General features: G+C 54.3%; 1 protein-coding gene across 2 annotated transcripts in view; it reads left to right on the plus strand.

The window, feature by feature from the left end:
• Window positions 1–16,785, plus strand: part of PLXDC1 (plexin domain containing 1) — a 55,565-nt gene that overhangs the window by 35,602 nt on the left and 3,178 nt on the right. Inside the window, exons 8-12 of one of the 2 annotated variants that reach the window (XM_032429009.1) lie at window positions 2,046–2,141; window positions 7,110–7,191; window positions 10,520–10,580; window positions 11,784–11,919; window positions 14,678–14,713. In XM_032429009.1, the coding sequence (XP_032284900.1) occupies window positions 2,046–2,141; window positions 7,110–7,191; window positions 10,520–10,580; window positions 11,784–11,919; window positions 14,678–14,713 (411 nt within the window). The remainder of the gene's footprint in view (window positions 1–2,045; window positions 2,142–7,109; window positions 7,192–10,519; window positions 10,581–11,783; window positions 11,920–14,677; window positions 14,714–16,785) is intronic. The other variant, XM_032429010.1, reaches the window with a different exon arrangement.

A 16,785-nucleotide genomic window follows, 5' to 3' on the forward strand; every position in this document is an offset into this window, starting at 1 on the left:
GGGGGGGGTGGTCACAGACCGTGAAAGCAAAGCCGCGGATGCGGAGGATGACTGTAAAGAAACCGGGAGCTACGGGGACGGGGACCCTTGTGTAGAGTCAGGAGAGCAGAGTGACCACGTCTCTTCCCGATGGTGTGTCCAGTGACTCCAAATTGGTAGCTTGAAATCAGCATGGGGAGTATTTAGACCACAGAAGTCAGCAAATGCCACCAGTCAGGGCTCATTCACTGCATAGGACGACGTTTCCCGGACATTCCGCCGTTGGGCATGTTTCAGGGGCTGACGCGCGCATCACCGCTCTCTAGCACAGCAGTGTGGTCTGGTAGGAAGAGAGCACCAGACCAACTGCGGTTCAGTCCTGGGTTAAGTAGGAGGCATCGATTCCGAGATCAGGGATAAACCAATGATAAAAACGAAGATGAGATGTTCTTTTAAGCAGATTCAGGAGGAGGGCGGGCGGGATGGGGCACCCAGCACAGGACATCCTTCCTTTCACAGCCGGGCCTGATGAGCTGTGCTGCCACCCTGGGGAAGATTCCTCCAAAGCACCTTCAGCAGAGAGAGTAACTTACATCCCTGCCTACTTGCGGCTTCCAGTACCAAAAACCCAGCTCAAATTAGCTTAAGTGGAAGGGGGAATATGAAGTAGCCCAAAGAACAAAAAGGAAGAACTGAGAGCCAGAGAGACAGGAACCAGGGCAGGTCCTGGGACACCAGAGGCTGGAGAGCCACTATTATGTTCTGCTTCATGAGGCTTGTGCTTGAGATTGGACCTGTGGCCATTCATGGACTTGGAGGTTACATTTTCTCAGCTTCATTGCTAGAAAGCAAAGGGCCTTTGGGTTATAGTTGAAAAGTCCCAGAGAAGGTCTCTGATTGGTCCGCTTGCATCACATGCCCAGCCCTGGACCAATCACTGTGCAGCCAGGGAGGAAGGCTCATGGAGGAAGATGGTAGCTCTGGCGCAGCTCACATGTAGGAGTGGATTCGGGGTAGTTCCCCAAAGGGAGTGCTGTTTCCAAAAGGAAGAAGGGGTGCTGGGCAGGCTGAACACTACATGCTCGGAGGCTGGCTGCTGGCCTTTCAGAGCCTAAGGAACACCGCCCTCCCCCCCCCCCCCCGCCCAAGTCACGGTTCTTGGGTGGGTGTGGGTATGCAGTGGGATGTTATCAAAGCATCTCAGATTGTCATTTTAGGAGAAGTCTTTTCATCTACAATTCCACTTTCTTCCTCCCAAGTGTGTTGTAGCAGGTGTTTCTGTCTTTCCACATCACAGACAAGAAACTGAGGCCCTAAGACTGGGAGCAGAACTCGAATCAGAACTCAAGTCTTTTGACACCGAGATACTGCAAGGGACTTCCTGCAGGGACTGAGGCAGAACATAAGCCCCGCCCCTGGCTGCCTGGCCCTGAAGCTCGCTCTGGCTTCCATCCAGGACAGGAGAGGTTCTCCAAGTTCAGCCTGTGCATCCGCAGACATTTGCAGAGTGCTCACTGTGGGTCAGGTTCAGGACCAGATGCTCACAGTCTACTGGCCCTAAATAGACCCTAATGACCCCACATATGGGGAGTGCAGTGGGAGCAGGGTGCCTGGCCTGGGTAAAGAAGAGGAGGGAGCTGGCGAAGGAAGGCTGCTTGGAGGAAGTAGCTCTGAGCTGGATCTGGAAGGATGAGCTAGACAAGGAGAGAAGGGGTGGAAGAACATTATGGGTCAAGGGAACAGCAGCTGTGAAGACACAGAGCCATGCAGAAGCATGGGAGCTCCTACTACGTCTTGACCTCAGGGGCAGCCAGGCCTCTGTGTGGAGTAGTTTGACCTGTTGACAATACAAAGCTCTTCTCTCAGGGTCAACTCCTGTCCCGTCTCTCTGTAGCTTCAAGATCATTGTCCCAGGTTGATGAGTTTCTTCCTGCCCTCAGTGGCTGCATCCTGACTCCCCGATCCACTTGCTGCAATCTCTTGCCCACCTATCAGGCTCCAGGTACAAGCCTCGAAGGCCTCTGGCCATGAGATGCTCCTGATGACGGGCTCTGCCTCTGTTTCAGAATCTCGGCGAAGGACCATCTTTGAATACCACCGTGTGGAGCTGGATCCCAGCAAGGTCACCAGCACATCAGCCGTGGAGTTCACCCCACTGCCCAGTGAGTAGGGGTCGTCCCCACCGAGGGAGGGCATTCCACTGTCCTGGAAAGAGCTTCATAGTCAAACAATCTGGGTTCCATTCCCAGGCCCACCACTGACCCCTGTGTGGGTATGGCCGCCTAATTTCTCTGGGCTGCCATTTCTCATTTGTCACATGGGCTTAACCCCACTTCCGTCCCAGAGCTATGGGAAGGGTCAGAAGCAGGGTAGGTAGAGTTGAGGACAAATGTCAGCTCTGACACTAACTGGCATATCCCGGGCCTGGGTCGTGGTTTGTACTTGATACATGACAGCTATGGTTATTGACACACAATTAAAACCCAGGAAAGGTGTACCCCTGAGAATTTTTAGACTGAGCCCCCAGGAAAGGTAATCCAGGAATTGAATGAATCGGTCCTTACATTTCTTTTCTTTTTTTTTTTTTTAAGATTTTATTTATTTATTAGAGAGTGAGCAAGAGAGAGAGAGGGAGAGTGTGTGCAAGTTGGGGGAGGGGCAGAGAGAGAGGGAGGCGCAGACTCCCCACTGAGCAGAGAGCCTGAGATGCCAGGGCTCAATCCCCGGATCATGACCTGAGCCGAAGGCAGACCCTCAACCGACTGAGCCCCCAGGTGCCCCTTCGGTCATTACATTTCTTGTTGCATTTTCCTTAGAGGAGGAGTAAGGCCGGAGTCCACAGGCAGGAGGCAATAAAGGAATTTAGCCAGCAGTCCTCCAAGAACCAGGGCTCGGCCCTCCCCCGTGCCCCACTCACCGGCAGTTGAGGCCACATGTCCATGACCAAGGCTCCAGCTACTGCTGTGGACCCCACTGGATCGGGGTTGGATGCTCTTCAGGATATGGTCAGGGCAGCTGGGGAGAGCGAGGGAGAGGACAGGACTCCTGTTCTGGCATTTTTACTTTCTTTTTATTTTTTAAAGTTTATTTATTTATTTAAGTAATCTCTACACCCATCGTGGGACTCAAACTCATGACCCTGAGATCAAGAGTCACATGCTCTCCAGACTGAGCCAGCCAGGCACCCCCGTTCGTGCGTTTTTTTTTTTTTAAAGATTTTATTTATTTATTTAATTGACAGAGAGAGAGACAGCGTGAGGGGGAACACAAGCAGGGGGAGTGGGAGAGGGAGAAGCAGGCTTCCGGCCGAGCAGGGAGCCCGATGCAGGGCTCGATCCCAGGACCCTGGGATCATGACCCGAGCCAAAGGCAGTCGCTTAACCAACTGAGCCACCCAGGCGCCCCCTGTTCTTGCATTTTTGAAAGAGAGTTTTAATTTCCTCTCCTGTCTCACAGTACCTGCTGGTTTCCCTCTGAAGCCATGGCCTTCTCCCTGCTTTCTGGGGCCTTTCTTGCCTTGCCTTCCCCTGCTTCCTCTTCCCTGAGGGTTCTGGGAGCAGGGGTGTGGAGAAAGAAGAAGGGGAGGAGGAAAGTTCTTGAACACTAGGCCTGTCTCTGCAGGGCTCAGCAGGTGTCTTCCCCTGGGAAAGAGGAAGGACACAGACATCATGGGGTCGCAGGACTAGGACCCCTTGCAGATCACAGCCCCACCCCCACTGCAGCTGCCCTCTCTCTTAGGCAGGAGAGACCTGGGGCCTGAGAAGCAGGGGTTCCTCAAGGACTGCCGAGGACAAACCTCAAGTCCTAGGACTTGAATAAACTGCACTTGGGAGCAAGGACATCCAAGGGCAGGGTAACTGCCTGGGCGGAAGTGAAGCGTCCTGGGAATCATTTCTGGGACACTGTCTGTACATTTCAGCCACTTCCCACCCCTCCAGTGAATTTGGTGAGCGTTTAATAGCTCGCAGGACGTCTGAAATGCAGATGAGAAATAAAGGTCAGTGGGTTGTACGCATACCCCACGGAGGCTCCCAGGCTTTTTTCTCATGGCCGGTTTGCCTGGAGCCTTCTAAGGGGCCTCCGGAGCACTGGGAATGAGCAGGCCATGGGATCCCATGTGGGGGCCCCTGTGGGTGTGGCTGGTGGGGCGGGGGGCAGTGCTGCCAGGGCTAGGATCTGAGCCCCTGGGAGGCCGGTTCACTTGGTCCCGAGAAAACTCAGCATCCCCCAGTGCAGGATTTCTCTCTTACCTTTGGGTGGGGGACGACTTAGCCAAGATTGGTCCAGAGGTGCGGATGGGCTATCTCCAAGCCATTATACTCTGTGGCAGGTTCGTCCGGGTCGCTCTTCTAGAAGACACTCATGAAAGGGTGGCACAGGCTGAGGGTGGGAGCTGAAGCAGGGAAGCCCACCCGTGGGACCTCAAGGCTAAGCGCTCAGGCTTTTGGCTCCCACAGACCTCAGTTCAAGCCCAGACCACCACTCCTAGCTCCATGACTATCTCTAAGCCTCAGTTCCCTCCCTTGTAAAATGGGGATAACAAAACCACCCAGGCACCAATTCCGTAAACATTGGTCAACTGCTTACCACGGGCTTGTGATGGGGTGCTGTTCTAGAACGTCTGGCTACAGCAGGGGACAAAACAGCCGGAGAGCTCCATTCTATTGAAAGGATACAGTGCCACCGACAGCCAGTCGCTCCCACAGTGACTGAAGGTGACACGCTGTGCCCACAACAGCTTTGCTCCCACTCCCCCACGGCGGGTTCCCAGCTGCCATCTTGCTGGGGGTGCATGGAATGCAAACTGGCTCCCTCATTAATGGATTGCAGTAGAGTCCCAGGAAGACTCACATAGCGAGGAAATGTGTGTGATAGCTATTGAATGAGTGGTTATTTTTCTGAGTCAGTTGTTACTTCTTGCTGTTAGCGGTGTGTTCTGTTCCATTCAGCTGCTCATCAGAGGAACTCTTCTACTGCACATGGTTATTCTGGGTGAGGGCCTGGGTCTCCTTGGGATAAAACGCACAGGTTTGTGGCAGCTGCTTGCCACCCAGAGGTCATTCTGGTTCTCTTCAGAGTAGCGCTCAATTGCAAGCGAACAATGCTTAAAATCCAGCCCCCATACCTCCTGCCTCCCCCCCGCCCCGCCACCCCCCTCCCCCCGGCCTCTCTGCTCCTGGGCTTGGCTGGCGCCAGAGGGGTCCGCGCACCGTCCAGCAGCCCGCTCCCACCAACTCCCCTGCTCTCGGGCCCTGCCCTGCCCCGGGCCAGACCCCAGCTCTTGCTCCTCCTCGTTCCTGTCACCCTCAGCTTGTCCACTCTGCCCAGCCCGTTAGCGTTCTGGTTGCTGCTGGGAACACAGCTGAAATGGGCTCCTCCCGGGCCTCTGCGCGCAGGGGCTTTTCTGCTTGGACTTCTCCTCCTCCAGGAGAGCCGCCAGGCTTGCTTCCTCCCTTCTCCCAATCTCTGCCCAAACGACCTCTCCTCAGAGGCCCTCGCCAACCATCCCGCCTCCCTGTTGTGCGCTGCTATTTTGCACAGCCCGCTGCCAGAAGCCCTAGTGCAGACTTCGTTGTCTGTGTACTGTAGGCCGTCTCCTGCTCTAGGCTGCAGGCTCCGGGCAGGCAGCGCGTCTGTCTGTCTTTCCCTGTTCACCACTGCATCTCTAGCAGCCGGGACAGGGCCTGTGGCAGGTGCTCAATACATAGTTGTTGGAAGGTTGCCTCGGGGCGCCTGGGTGGCGCAGTCGGTTAAGCATCCCACTCTTGGTTTCGGCTCAGGTCATGCTCTTGGGGTCCTGGGGTCGAGCCCCGTGGCAGGCTCTGCACTCAGCTTGACGTCTGCTTGAGGATTTTCTCTCTCCCTCTCCCTCTGCCCCTCCCCATGCTCACGCGTGCTCTCTCTCAAATAAATAAATCTTTAAAAAACAAAGAGGAATGAATGCAAGCATGAATGAACAAGTGGACGAATACCTGGTCGGTGCATTGAGGGGAATGAGTAAGACCACAGTCAATCACGAGCAGCATTCGCAGGGCTCGCCGCATGGCCGGCACTCGTATAGACCCTCGCTCGGTGTCACCTCATCTCCTCCTCACTGCACGTCTGCCCAGCAGAGAGCATCAGGATCCCTCTTTTGCAAAGGAGGAACTGAGGCACAACGGGGTTCAGCAACTCCCCAAGCGAGATGTAAACCCAAGTGAGCAGAGAGACCCATATACTCCCAGGGGTAGCTCGCTTCCAAGCGGAGAGGGAGAAGAAAGGGATGCGATTATGAATGCCTGGTTTACCCCCGCGGACCAGTGCTCAGGCTTCCCTGGGAGGTGAGTGAGGAGGCGGAGACAGGCCAGGGGATGATCCTGGCGCCAGTCCCCCCACAGGGACCGAATGAGTGCTCCCAGCTAGCACTGGCTGGCGGGCAAACCAGAACATCTTAAACATCCTTTTCTGTGATTATAGCCAACAAAAGTGTATTATAAACATTAAACTTGTTAGAAGACTAGCTCTTGTTCCTGTCAGGAGAGGAAACAGTAATCATGTGACATAGTAGCGTAGCTAACCCTATAATGGCAATTCTATTGCGATATAAAGGTGTCAAATCAATGTCATACACCTTAAACATACACAGTGTTATACGTCCGATATATCTCAATTAAGACAAAGAATCCTTCTCAAGCCTGTAATTGTGCGCAATAGCCCAGCAGTATAATTTCCCGGGCTAGGTGAGATCCCTTTGTCCATGCTTCAAGGCCCCTGTAATTTTCCTTCACAAGCCTCATCACAACGATAATTACGTGGTTATGTTTGCTTGATGATCTGTTTAGTGTCTGTCTGCCCATAGGACTGTAAGGCCCAAGAAGGCAGGCACCGGGATTTACTGCGCAATCCCCAGCACCAGCTCAGGGCCCGACCCCCTGGGGACGGAAGGAGGAAGGAGGAAAGTGGGGGGAGGGAGAAAGAGATGGAAGAATCTAGGGCTGGACTCAAGTGAGGGTGGCATTAATGACCTCCTGGGTCCCTGCTAGTCAGACTCCGTAGTTCTGTAAGGGCCCAGCACTGGGGAGAGCTGTGCCTTTTGGAGGTCCCTGGAGGTCCACGGAGGGTCTGAGGGACTGCCACCTTCTCTCTCGCAGCCTGCCTGCAGCATCGAAGCTGTGACACCTGCGTGTCCTCGGACCTGCCCTTCAACTGCAGCTGGTGCCACGTCCTCCAGAGGTTTGTGCCCCGGCTGAGCCTCTGGTTCCCACGGGCGGACTGTGGAGGAGGGGCAGAGGGTGACATGGCCCCCTCCCTGCCTCGGGCCTCATTGCCAACATGAGAGCCTCTCTAGCCAGTCTACTGTGCCCCCTAGGACAAGAATGTCGCAGAAGTGAGTTTTTCCCTGAGGCCTGCGACCGATCAAGGTGACTGTGTAGCAGGGTCCCTGTGCGGACGCTAGGTTTCTGGAAGACCATCCAGGGATCCCATCTACGGCAGCTCCTCTTCACACCCCAGAAGGGTCGGTTCATCCTAGGGCAGGGCTTCTCAGAGAATGGTCCACAGCTGTGAGGATCCCAGAATCAGCTAGGTCTTGTGTCAAATATGCAGATTCCTGGGCCCTACCCTGGATCAGGATCTCTGGGAGGGAAGCCCAGGAGCCTGCATCTCAACATGGTGCCTCATCTGCAAACAAGTGTGAGACCTGCCATCTCCAAAGTCCCATTGCCGTTGGATGAGAGCCCCATGACCCCACCTTAAGATCTTTGTCAGGCTGTAATGGGGTTTCCTGAAAATCAGGGCTATGGAAATTGCAGGCATCTGTGGAAGGTTGGGGCGGGCTACAAAGCTGTGTTTGCTTGGTTTTGGAAACAGGCAAAAATTCCGGATGAGATTCGGGTTCAGGGATAAAGTTCTTAAATACAACTCATCTTCCATTCCTTGTTCTGAAATCATTTCCTCACAGATTAGACTCAGAATCTGAGCCCTGTTCTTCCATCCAAAATAAATAAATAGCAGAGAGGGAAAAAAAAAATTTCTCTGGGGACTTGGGCTCTCATGAGAGTGGGAAGCCCTATGAACTCCCAGAGCCTACGAGGCAATCTCGAAAATTGCAAATTACAGAGTCTGTGTTCCACGCAGCTGTGGGGCATCTGTCAGCGTTTCCTTCGCTCCTTTCAAATATCCCGGTGCAGAAATAGAAGCTGCCGCCCTCACAGGCGGCCTGCCCAGCACAGGGCACAGCCCGGGCTGGGAAGAGAGGGGTTCCTGTGTGTTTTTCCCACCAGCTGTGCTCTTATTCACTCTCTTGGGGCCTCAGTTTATTTTCCCCATAGAATGGGCTGTGGTGATGTGGCCCCGGGGAAAAATGGGTGAAGAACATGTCATCATTTTAATTTCTCAACTACCAAAGAGCATTTTTGCAAAGTGTGCAGGGCCCTGTGCACGAAAGGCATGGAGCCTCGAGAGAATACCTAGGGTAGACCCCAGCTTGGTCCGTCCTGGAGTGCGGCTTTGCTGCCTGGTCCACCTCGGGCACTCTCAAGTTGTGAGCCACTGTCTCAGCGTGGAGAGATAGTCCAGATGAGCTCAGATGAGCCCTGGAATCCTGGGGCTGGCTGCCACCGCATGACTCAGCATCCAACCAGAGCTGAGCCATGAGAGCTTCAAAATGGGTCAGATGAAAGCAAAACCCTCACATTGACACATCCTCATTTAACACATACGCCCAAACCCAGAGACCCATGACCGTTTAATGAGGGTTGGTCAGGTTGGGGGAGGGCAAGGACTTGTGTGTGGACACTGCCTTTGCTGTGTGGTCATGTCCGCTCCGGGATGGAGAAGCTCCAGCACAGAGCAAGTGAGGCTGATGTGGGGCCGAGATCTTGTCCCCCGATGCCCATGGGCCTGGGCTCACCCCAGCACGGGCCCCTCCTTGCCAGCCCTCTGGAGCCTTGGCATCCACTGAGAGCTGACCCCAGGTCCCTAAAGAGCCAGAGGGCAGGGCTGGTGCTGAGGGGCCGGCCATCAGGGACTCTCCCACCAACAGCTGCTTGCAATCACCCTGTGGGTTCTCAGCTTCCCCTTCCTCGCCACCCACTCTGCCTTCCGCAGCCTCCCAGAGTTTCCCTTCCTTGCGCTGGGGCTGGATCGGATTTAGACAATTTCACTTACCATGGCCGCTGTCTTCCTTTCATCCCACATTGCCCCCACCCCGCCAAGGGCCCACTCTGGAGTCTTGGGGTGACCTTAACTCCAGGATTTGGCCCAGGGAATGAGGGGCCATAATCCTTGCTTTCCAGTGTCACTGGGAGGGTCCCATGAAACAGGACAGGAGCAGCATATGGCTGGGGCGGCACTTGGCATTCAGGAGGCACTCATTAGTGGCCATATCTCAGGCCTTTCTTCTCTGCATCTGGGTTGGTTGGCTCAGGTCTTAGAATGTGACGTTCTTAGACTTACATCAAAGGTTCAGTCCTTGAAAGAATCAGTTAGTTTGGCTTAAAAAGAAACTTTAGCTCCCAGCCCCCAAGAGAACCCTAATCCTCCATGCCCCAAAGTAGTGGGCACAGAGGACCTGAGAGTGGGGGAGTGGGGATGGCTTAGTTCTCCCCCTGCTGCAGGAGAAGCAGCTCGGAGCCCGAGGGGGCACCTTCAGAAGGAAACACTGACAGTGCTCAGAAATCCTCCGCCTTACCAGGTCTCTGGCAGATGGGTGGGCGGTTGCTAGTGAAGAAAATTAACTAGCCATGAATCCTTTCTCAGCACTGGTGGCTCATGATATTATTCTTCCCATGCACATGTCCCAGAGCTTGAGTTGGGCTTGGTGGACTCCTCTGGCACCAGAGTGAAGAAGGGAAATTTGAGCATGATGCCATGGAGAACATTCCCTGGTTCATCCTCATATCCCCACCCCTTCCCTAGGGAGGCACTTGGCATCTTCCAGCCCAGCTGAGCTGCACAGTGTCCTTTCCTGGGACACTGACCAGCCAGTTTTTTAATTTCTCCTAGCCTCTGGCAAGACCTTCATTCCTGCCCTTTAGTGATCACACGGCAGACATTGGCTAACTCTGCTGATGTCTACCTCTCCTTGTCAAGTTTAGGCCCCTCCACAAAGAAAGAGGCGGATTGTCTGTGAAGAAGCGAGGCTTTCCCAAGAAGACATTTGTGTGAATTCCCTGGATTCTCAGCAATTCCATAGCAACCTAGAGCCAAGAGGATCTCAAAGTTCATTTGAGGTCATGCAGTGCATCTAGCTCCCTATACACACACATGTGGGTAGATGTGGCCTTGGTCCTGGGGAGCTGGGTCCGAAGGAGGGTAGGGATGCCACAGACACCTTGCCTTCCTTTTGGGGAAGGAGTAGTTGGGGAAGAAGGGTCTGACTGCTGATCCCACAGCTGCCTGGTGCTGAGGAGGGCCCCTGCCCAGTGGTCTTGATCACCGCAGCCCTGGCAGGTCGGCTCCCTCCTCACCATCATCGGAGAGCTGTTACTGAATGGGGGAAGTGAAGGGGAGGGCTTCTCTGTCGGTCCATCACACCTCTTACCTTCTGGTCCCCTTGCAGATGCTCCAGTGGTTTTGATCGCTACCGCCAGGAGTGGCTGGCCTACGGCTGTGCCCAGGAGGTGAGAAGCTTCAGCGAGCCGGGTTGTGGGGAACCGTAGGGCTGCCAGCAGGCCCCTCCCACCGTAGCTCTTCGCAGGGCATCTTTGGCTCTTGGCGAAATTCTCCGCTTCATCTGGAACTCTCAGACTGCTCTGAGCCAGTTAGAAGACTTGGGAGATTTTAGAGGGTTCTCTGGTCTCTGAGAAAAACACTTCTGGTGGCTTGGCCTTGGGTGGGCAGCTCTCCGGGAGCTCTTTTGGTGTTTGCAGAGGGTACGTTGGGCATGGTGCTGGCCACAGCTGGATCCTCTGGGAGGCTGGTGACATTCTCGGGGCATTTGCCCTGGCTCCAGTCCTCAGGCTCCTCAGGCTCTTCTGGGAGGCCAGGCTTTTCTGGGAGGGAGGAGACTGTTCCAGGCACCTCCCATTTAGAATCCCATATAGGTTCCTTCTCATTGCTGGAGTTTTCCAGAATGCTCAACACTGATTCTGGGTGGGGAGTGTCCTATTGTTACACCTTATACCGACCCAGACAGATCCATCCATCCGTGCGCCCTTTTCCTCTCCCTTGTCTTCTCCAGCCCTTCTTGCAGTGTGTGCCCAGTGCGTGAGCCCAGCACCCCACTGCATGCTGCCCCACACTTGCTCTGCTTTAATCTGAACAGCCCCAGGAGCTGGGGGCCGGTGCCCCGCCCCCCTGCTCAGAGCGGGGAAACTGAGGCACAGAGAGATTTAAATGACTTGAGCTGCCTCTCACAACTGGTGGGATATGGAAGTGCCAAGGCCCCACATTTAAACATAACCCTCCCCCCCAGACCCCATTCTCTGCGCTCACCACCTCCTCTGTTATTAGTAAGGCCGGATGAGCCTTCTGTGTCCTGAAAAAAAATCTTGTCTAGCAGCCCACTTCTGACGCTGGCTGTGGTGAATGTACGGATTTGCTTTATTTGTTTAAGATTGGCATCTCAGCTCCTTCCTGGAGGAAGGATTCGAAGCAGCGGACAGCTAAATTGCCTTGTAAGGTAGATAAGGCACTTTCAGGATAAAGTGGGAGGCATAAATGCACTCAGGGCCCAGCTCCGGTGAGTTTACCACACTTGAACCATGCGCCGGCATCTGAAGGTTTCTGGCCGCTGGGGGATGAAGGGGCCCCCTCCGTCCCCCCGGGGGAGGGCTCTTCTCTGTGCGGTGTCTGTGCCCAGCGGTGCCCGGTCTCTCCTGCAGGCGGAGCGCTGGACGTGTGAGGACTTCCAGGACGAAGGCCACTCCTCGGCCTCCCCCAACAGCTCCTTCAGTCCCTTTGACGGAGACCTCACCACCACCTCCTCCTCCCTCTTCATCGACAGCCTCACCACGGAAGGTAAGTCGTGAGCCCGGGCGGGGAGCAGCAGGGGCTGGAAGCCACGGGGAAGGGACGGGCTCGGGCCCCCGCGCATCATAACCATCCCTGACAGGGGGGATCTCAGGGAAGACGAGTGGCCCCGACTTTCGCAGAGGAGGGCCCCGAGGCTCAGAGAGCTGGAGTCCCCAGCTTGCTGGGGAGAGGCAGAGCCAGGTGCTGGCCCACGTCGGGACGGTGGGACGGATTCACCGTGACGAGGGGAGGAACATGAACGTCCCAGCCCAGGGCCCGGTATTTGATATGGTCCACCCCAGGTCATCTTAGTAGCCGTCCCCACAGAATCCGGGAGGTCTTAGCAGCCCTGTGGCAGGTATGAACTCAGTCCACACACTCAGTTGTGAGCGAAAGACTGCCTGATTTTTCTACAAGTGTGCTTCTGGCTCTCGATGCTCACGCAGCTGGAGGGGTGCACCTCCGCTTGGCTTCCTGCTCCTGGGACCTGGTGTGGACAGAGGGTCAGAGTGGGGCAGCTGTGTCCAAGAGGGTTGCCGCTGCTCCGTCCCCACCTCTCCAGGCTCTGGCTGCCCCCCCCCACCCCCAGGGGCTTCTGCCATCCCAAGGCCTGGGGGTCTTGAAGCTGCCGGGAGGTCTGTCCACCCAGAGGTACCACATGGCATCTGGGGAAGCCTGGTACAGGCCCCTCCGGGATTCTTTGGCCGTCTCTGAAAAATTTCTCTCATCCTTTATCAATACATTACCGCCAGGTTTTAGCCCTTTGCCCTTAGGCTCAGACTGAAAGACGTGGGCTCGTACCACCTCCACGGAGCCACGTACCTGCTTGGAAGGGTCAAATGGAACAGAGGAAAGGAGAAGAGAAAAAGGCAAATGTTTTAAAACATTATTCAGCTACCATCCCATTTGGCAGCTATGGAAACAGGCTCGTAGGGGCAAAGTTGGTTACTTGGGGTTACCTGAAAAGTAAGTTGTGGAATGTTCTTTCCACGGTGCCCCCTGCCTTTCTCACTGCAGCCTAAAGAACTGGAGAATGGACCCATGGGTCTGGACAGAAGGAAGTCCTAGATGAGGGAGCACATGATAGGCGAGCTAACTTTTTTTTTTTTTAAAGATTTTATTTATTTATTTGAGAGAGAGAAAGAACAACACGAGCAGGGTGAGGGGCAGAGGGAGAACAGACTTCCCACTGAGCAGGGAGCCCAGTGCAGGGCTCGATCCTGGGACTCCAGAATCATGACCTGAGCTGAAGGCAGTCGCTTAACAACCGAGCCACCCAGGCGCCCCACGAGCTACTGAGGGTCCTGACCATATGCTAATTGTGCACATTGTGCAGACATCAACACTCACTTGGTCCTCCTAACAATCCTGCATGTTGATGCTGTTGTATTCCCATTTCACAGAGGACACACTGAGGTTCAGGGAGGTCAGTGACTTGCCCAGGGTCACATAGCCAGAAGAGGAGGAGTCAGGTCTCATTCGGCTCAGAAGCAGCGATCTTGCCCCTCGACTGCTTTTCTTGGTGCTGAAAAAAAACCTTTTTTTTTTTTAAATTTATTTGACAGAGAGAGACAGGGCGAGAGAGGGAACACAAGCAGGGGGAGAGGGAGAGGGAGAAGCAGGCCTCCCACTGAGCAGGGAGCCCGATGCGGGCCTTGATCCCAGGACCCCAGGATCATGATCTGAGCCGAAGGCAGACGCTTAACGACTGAGCCACCCAGGCGCCCCCCCCACTTTTTTTTAAGATTTTATTTGGCGCGCCTGGGTGGCTCAGTCAGTTAAGTGTCTGCCTTCGGCTCAGGTCATGATCTCCATCTGGGTGGGGAAGAGCCACAGGGAGGGTCAACCATTGGAACTTATTTAGGAAGCCACAGGACACACACCTTGCGGTGTGGAAATCTTTCCTCCAGTTGTGTGCCAGGGGAGGTCTTCAAGCAGAACTGCATCTGTGACACAAGATCGCTGCTTTTGAGCCTCTTCAGGCCTTCCTCAGCCTCCTGGCGCCCCGTAGGAGAACGTGCCAGGTCCTCACCTTGGTCTCGTGGACCCCCACCCCACCCCCAGCCTCATCTCTCACCACACCCCACTCACACCCTCTCCACCCTCCAGCTACTCGGCACTGCTTTTTATCCCCACCTGGCCAAATCCTTGCTGACTCTGGGCCTTTGCTCATGCTTCTTCCTCTGTCTGGAACCCTTTCCCCGGCCCCACGTCTCGCCCCTCCGTCTCGACACCCTTTGTCTGGGTGAGGCCCCCAATCAGAGCTTCAGTATGCTGGGTTTTAATTGTCACTCCATCTCCCCTACTTGTTAACTCCCTGAGGGCAGAGACCATGTCAAACCCCAGTGCCTACTCCCAGGGCTCAACTCCCGTAGTAAACATCCAATAAATATTGCTTGAATGAATGAACACGAGACTAGGAAAAGTTGGCTTGTTGGTGGACTTCCACCATTACACTGCTGTGTGACTTTAAGCAAGTCACCTCCCTTCTCTGTGCTTCAGCTTCTTTGCCTCTAAAATGAAGGATTAGGGGCACCTGGCTGGCTCAGTTGGTAGAGCGTGAGACTCTTGATATCAGGGTTGTGGGTTTGAGCCCCACGTTGGGTGTAGAGATTACTTTAAAATAAAATCTTTACAAAAAAAAAAAAAAAAACATGTAAAATGCAGGGTTGGACTAAACCTCCCTAAAATCCCATGTGGACCTAAAGTGACCAAGGCCATAATGATTCCACTAACTTTATGCCTTCTCTTCTTCTCTTTGAAGATGACACCAAGTTGAATCCCTATGCAGGAGGAGACGGTGAGTCCAGAGCTGCCTGCCACTCTTCATCAGACCCACTGCCTCTTGGAACCCGCCCCCCAAGAGTGTGCAGCAGGCACCTGGCCTCTCTGCTTTGGTTCCGAGGCGGGGAGGAGGGGAGTGACAGCGGCCTCAGCGGCCCAGACCTCCTGCTGGGCTCCTGGGCACGGGCCCACTAGATTGAAGGAATATGTCTACATCTAGACATTTCTCATCAGCCATGAACCTCCTGGAGATCTGTCTTGATTACTCACTGCCCTGAAAGGAGTGAGAGGAGGAAGAAAGAGCGGGGCTAGAGCAGACATGGCAATGTGTGGCCTGTCACCAGTGGCCTCACCTCTTGTCCCCAGGGGCCTCACCGTCAATGAGGGGTGCAGAGCCGCTTCTCCCATGTCAAGTTTCCTTGGATTCCCTGCCCGGCTTGGCAGAGAGTACACAGAAGTTGTCTACGCTACTTTTTTTTTTTTTTTTAAAGATTTTATTTATTTATTTGACAGAGAGAGACACAGCGAGAGAGGGAACACAAGCAGGGGGAGTGGGAGAAGGAGAAGCAGGTTTCCCGCCGAGCAGGGAGCCCGATGCGGGGCTCAATCCCAGGACCCTGAGATCATGACCTGAGCCAAAGGCAGATGCTTAACGACTGAGCCACCCAGGCGCCCCTACCCCACTTTTTACAGGGCACCAGAAGTTGGGGTCTTTTGCTCCCGAGATTAACTGGGAGGATAATCTGCTCTCTGGTGACATGACATGGCCCACCTCCCTGCCCTTGGCCCAGAGCCAGCTGGAGCCCTTACTGCAACCACTGCATGGGGGAGATGGACATGCCTTCCAGACTCTAGGGACCAGGACATTGCTATCCCCACCCGCAGGGGAGGAGAGGCAGTTGATGCAGCAGGGTGTGATCCAGCCTCCCCCCGGAGATGAAGGCATGACTGCTCATGAGTGAGTGTACATTGTGTGCCTAGGCTGGGAGTGAGGAGTGGGGGCTGGGCCACGTTCCCCTCGCTCTGCACCACGCAAACCCTGACCATCTGATCGCCAGGGTCTCAGCGGGCTGCGGGCTGACTGCCAGGTCAGGGGAGACTAGCGTGGGGTGTGTCACCTCACCTGTTGGCAGATAGCAGCACTGACCATGCGCTGGAGTGCCCCGGAGACAGTTTCTCTCTTGGGTTTTTCTTCGGCTTGCAGAGAAGAGGGGATGGGGAGGACAATGACTGGGATGCGTGCGACATCCTATTAAAAGTCCCCACCTCCTGTTGATTCCCATTTCACCCACGACCCATGTAAGAGAAGATTTAATATTTCTTTTGCTTATGTGCTCATCAGTCTTTTCTACTTCATTATCTCCACATCCCTGTAGGGTAGGGAGAAGCAGCAAGTAGCCACCCCAGGAAATATGGGAATATAGGCTTCTTAGTGGCCGGCTGACTCTTTCCTTGAGCAAATCACTTTACCTCTCTGTATTTCCAGTCATACAAGAAAAGGGTTGGACTAGATGACCTTCCAGCTTGATAGTCTATGGCAATACTCAGCCTCCTCCGTGGGATGTATTTCAAATGCTCAGGATGTTCTCAGAGATTGCCTGCTGGTTTATTAGCCCTCAGAGGACCTGGTTCACTCTTTTATTGAGCTCCTACCATGGGGCCTGCCATCTTTTCTAAGAGCTAAGGACACAGAGATGAATAAAACACCACGCTTGCCCTCCAGGAGGCCACGGTCTGGTAGTAGACAGTGACAGATGAAAATATGGTCATTTTGTTATCAAAATAGCTAATACTTACTGAGGTCATCTGAGATCCAGCCCTGGTCTTCAGCAGTTGATGTGAATGATCCAGTTTTAACCCTTAGGGCTTTAACACTAACCCTATTAGGTAATCATTATGATCCTTGTTCTATAGAAGTGATAAGTGAGGCACAGAGAGGTTCTGTAATTTGCCCAAGGTCACACAGCTAGTAAGCAGCAGAGCCTGGATTTGAACCAGGGAGCCATATTCCAGATCCAAAATGCCTCACCATCACTTAACCTATGAGAACTCCCTAAAAGCATTTAAGTGGCACGTGTGTTGGAGAGA

Source organism: Phoca vitulina, unplaced genomic scaffold, assembly GCF_004348235.1.
Source record: "Phoca vitulina isolate PV1807 unplaced genomic scaffold, GSC_HSeal_1.0 scaffold40, whole genome shotgun sequence".
Classification (NCBI taxonomy): Eukaryota; Metazoa; Chordata; class Mammalia; order Carnivora; family Phocidae; genus Phoca; species Phoca vitulina.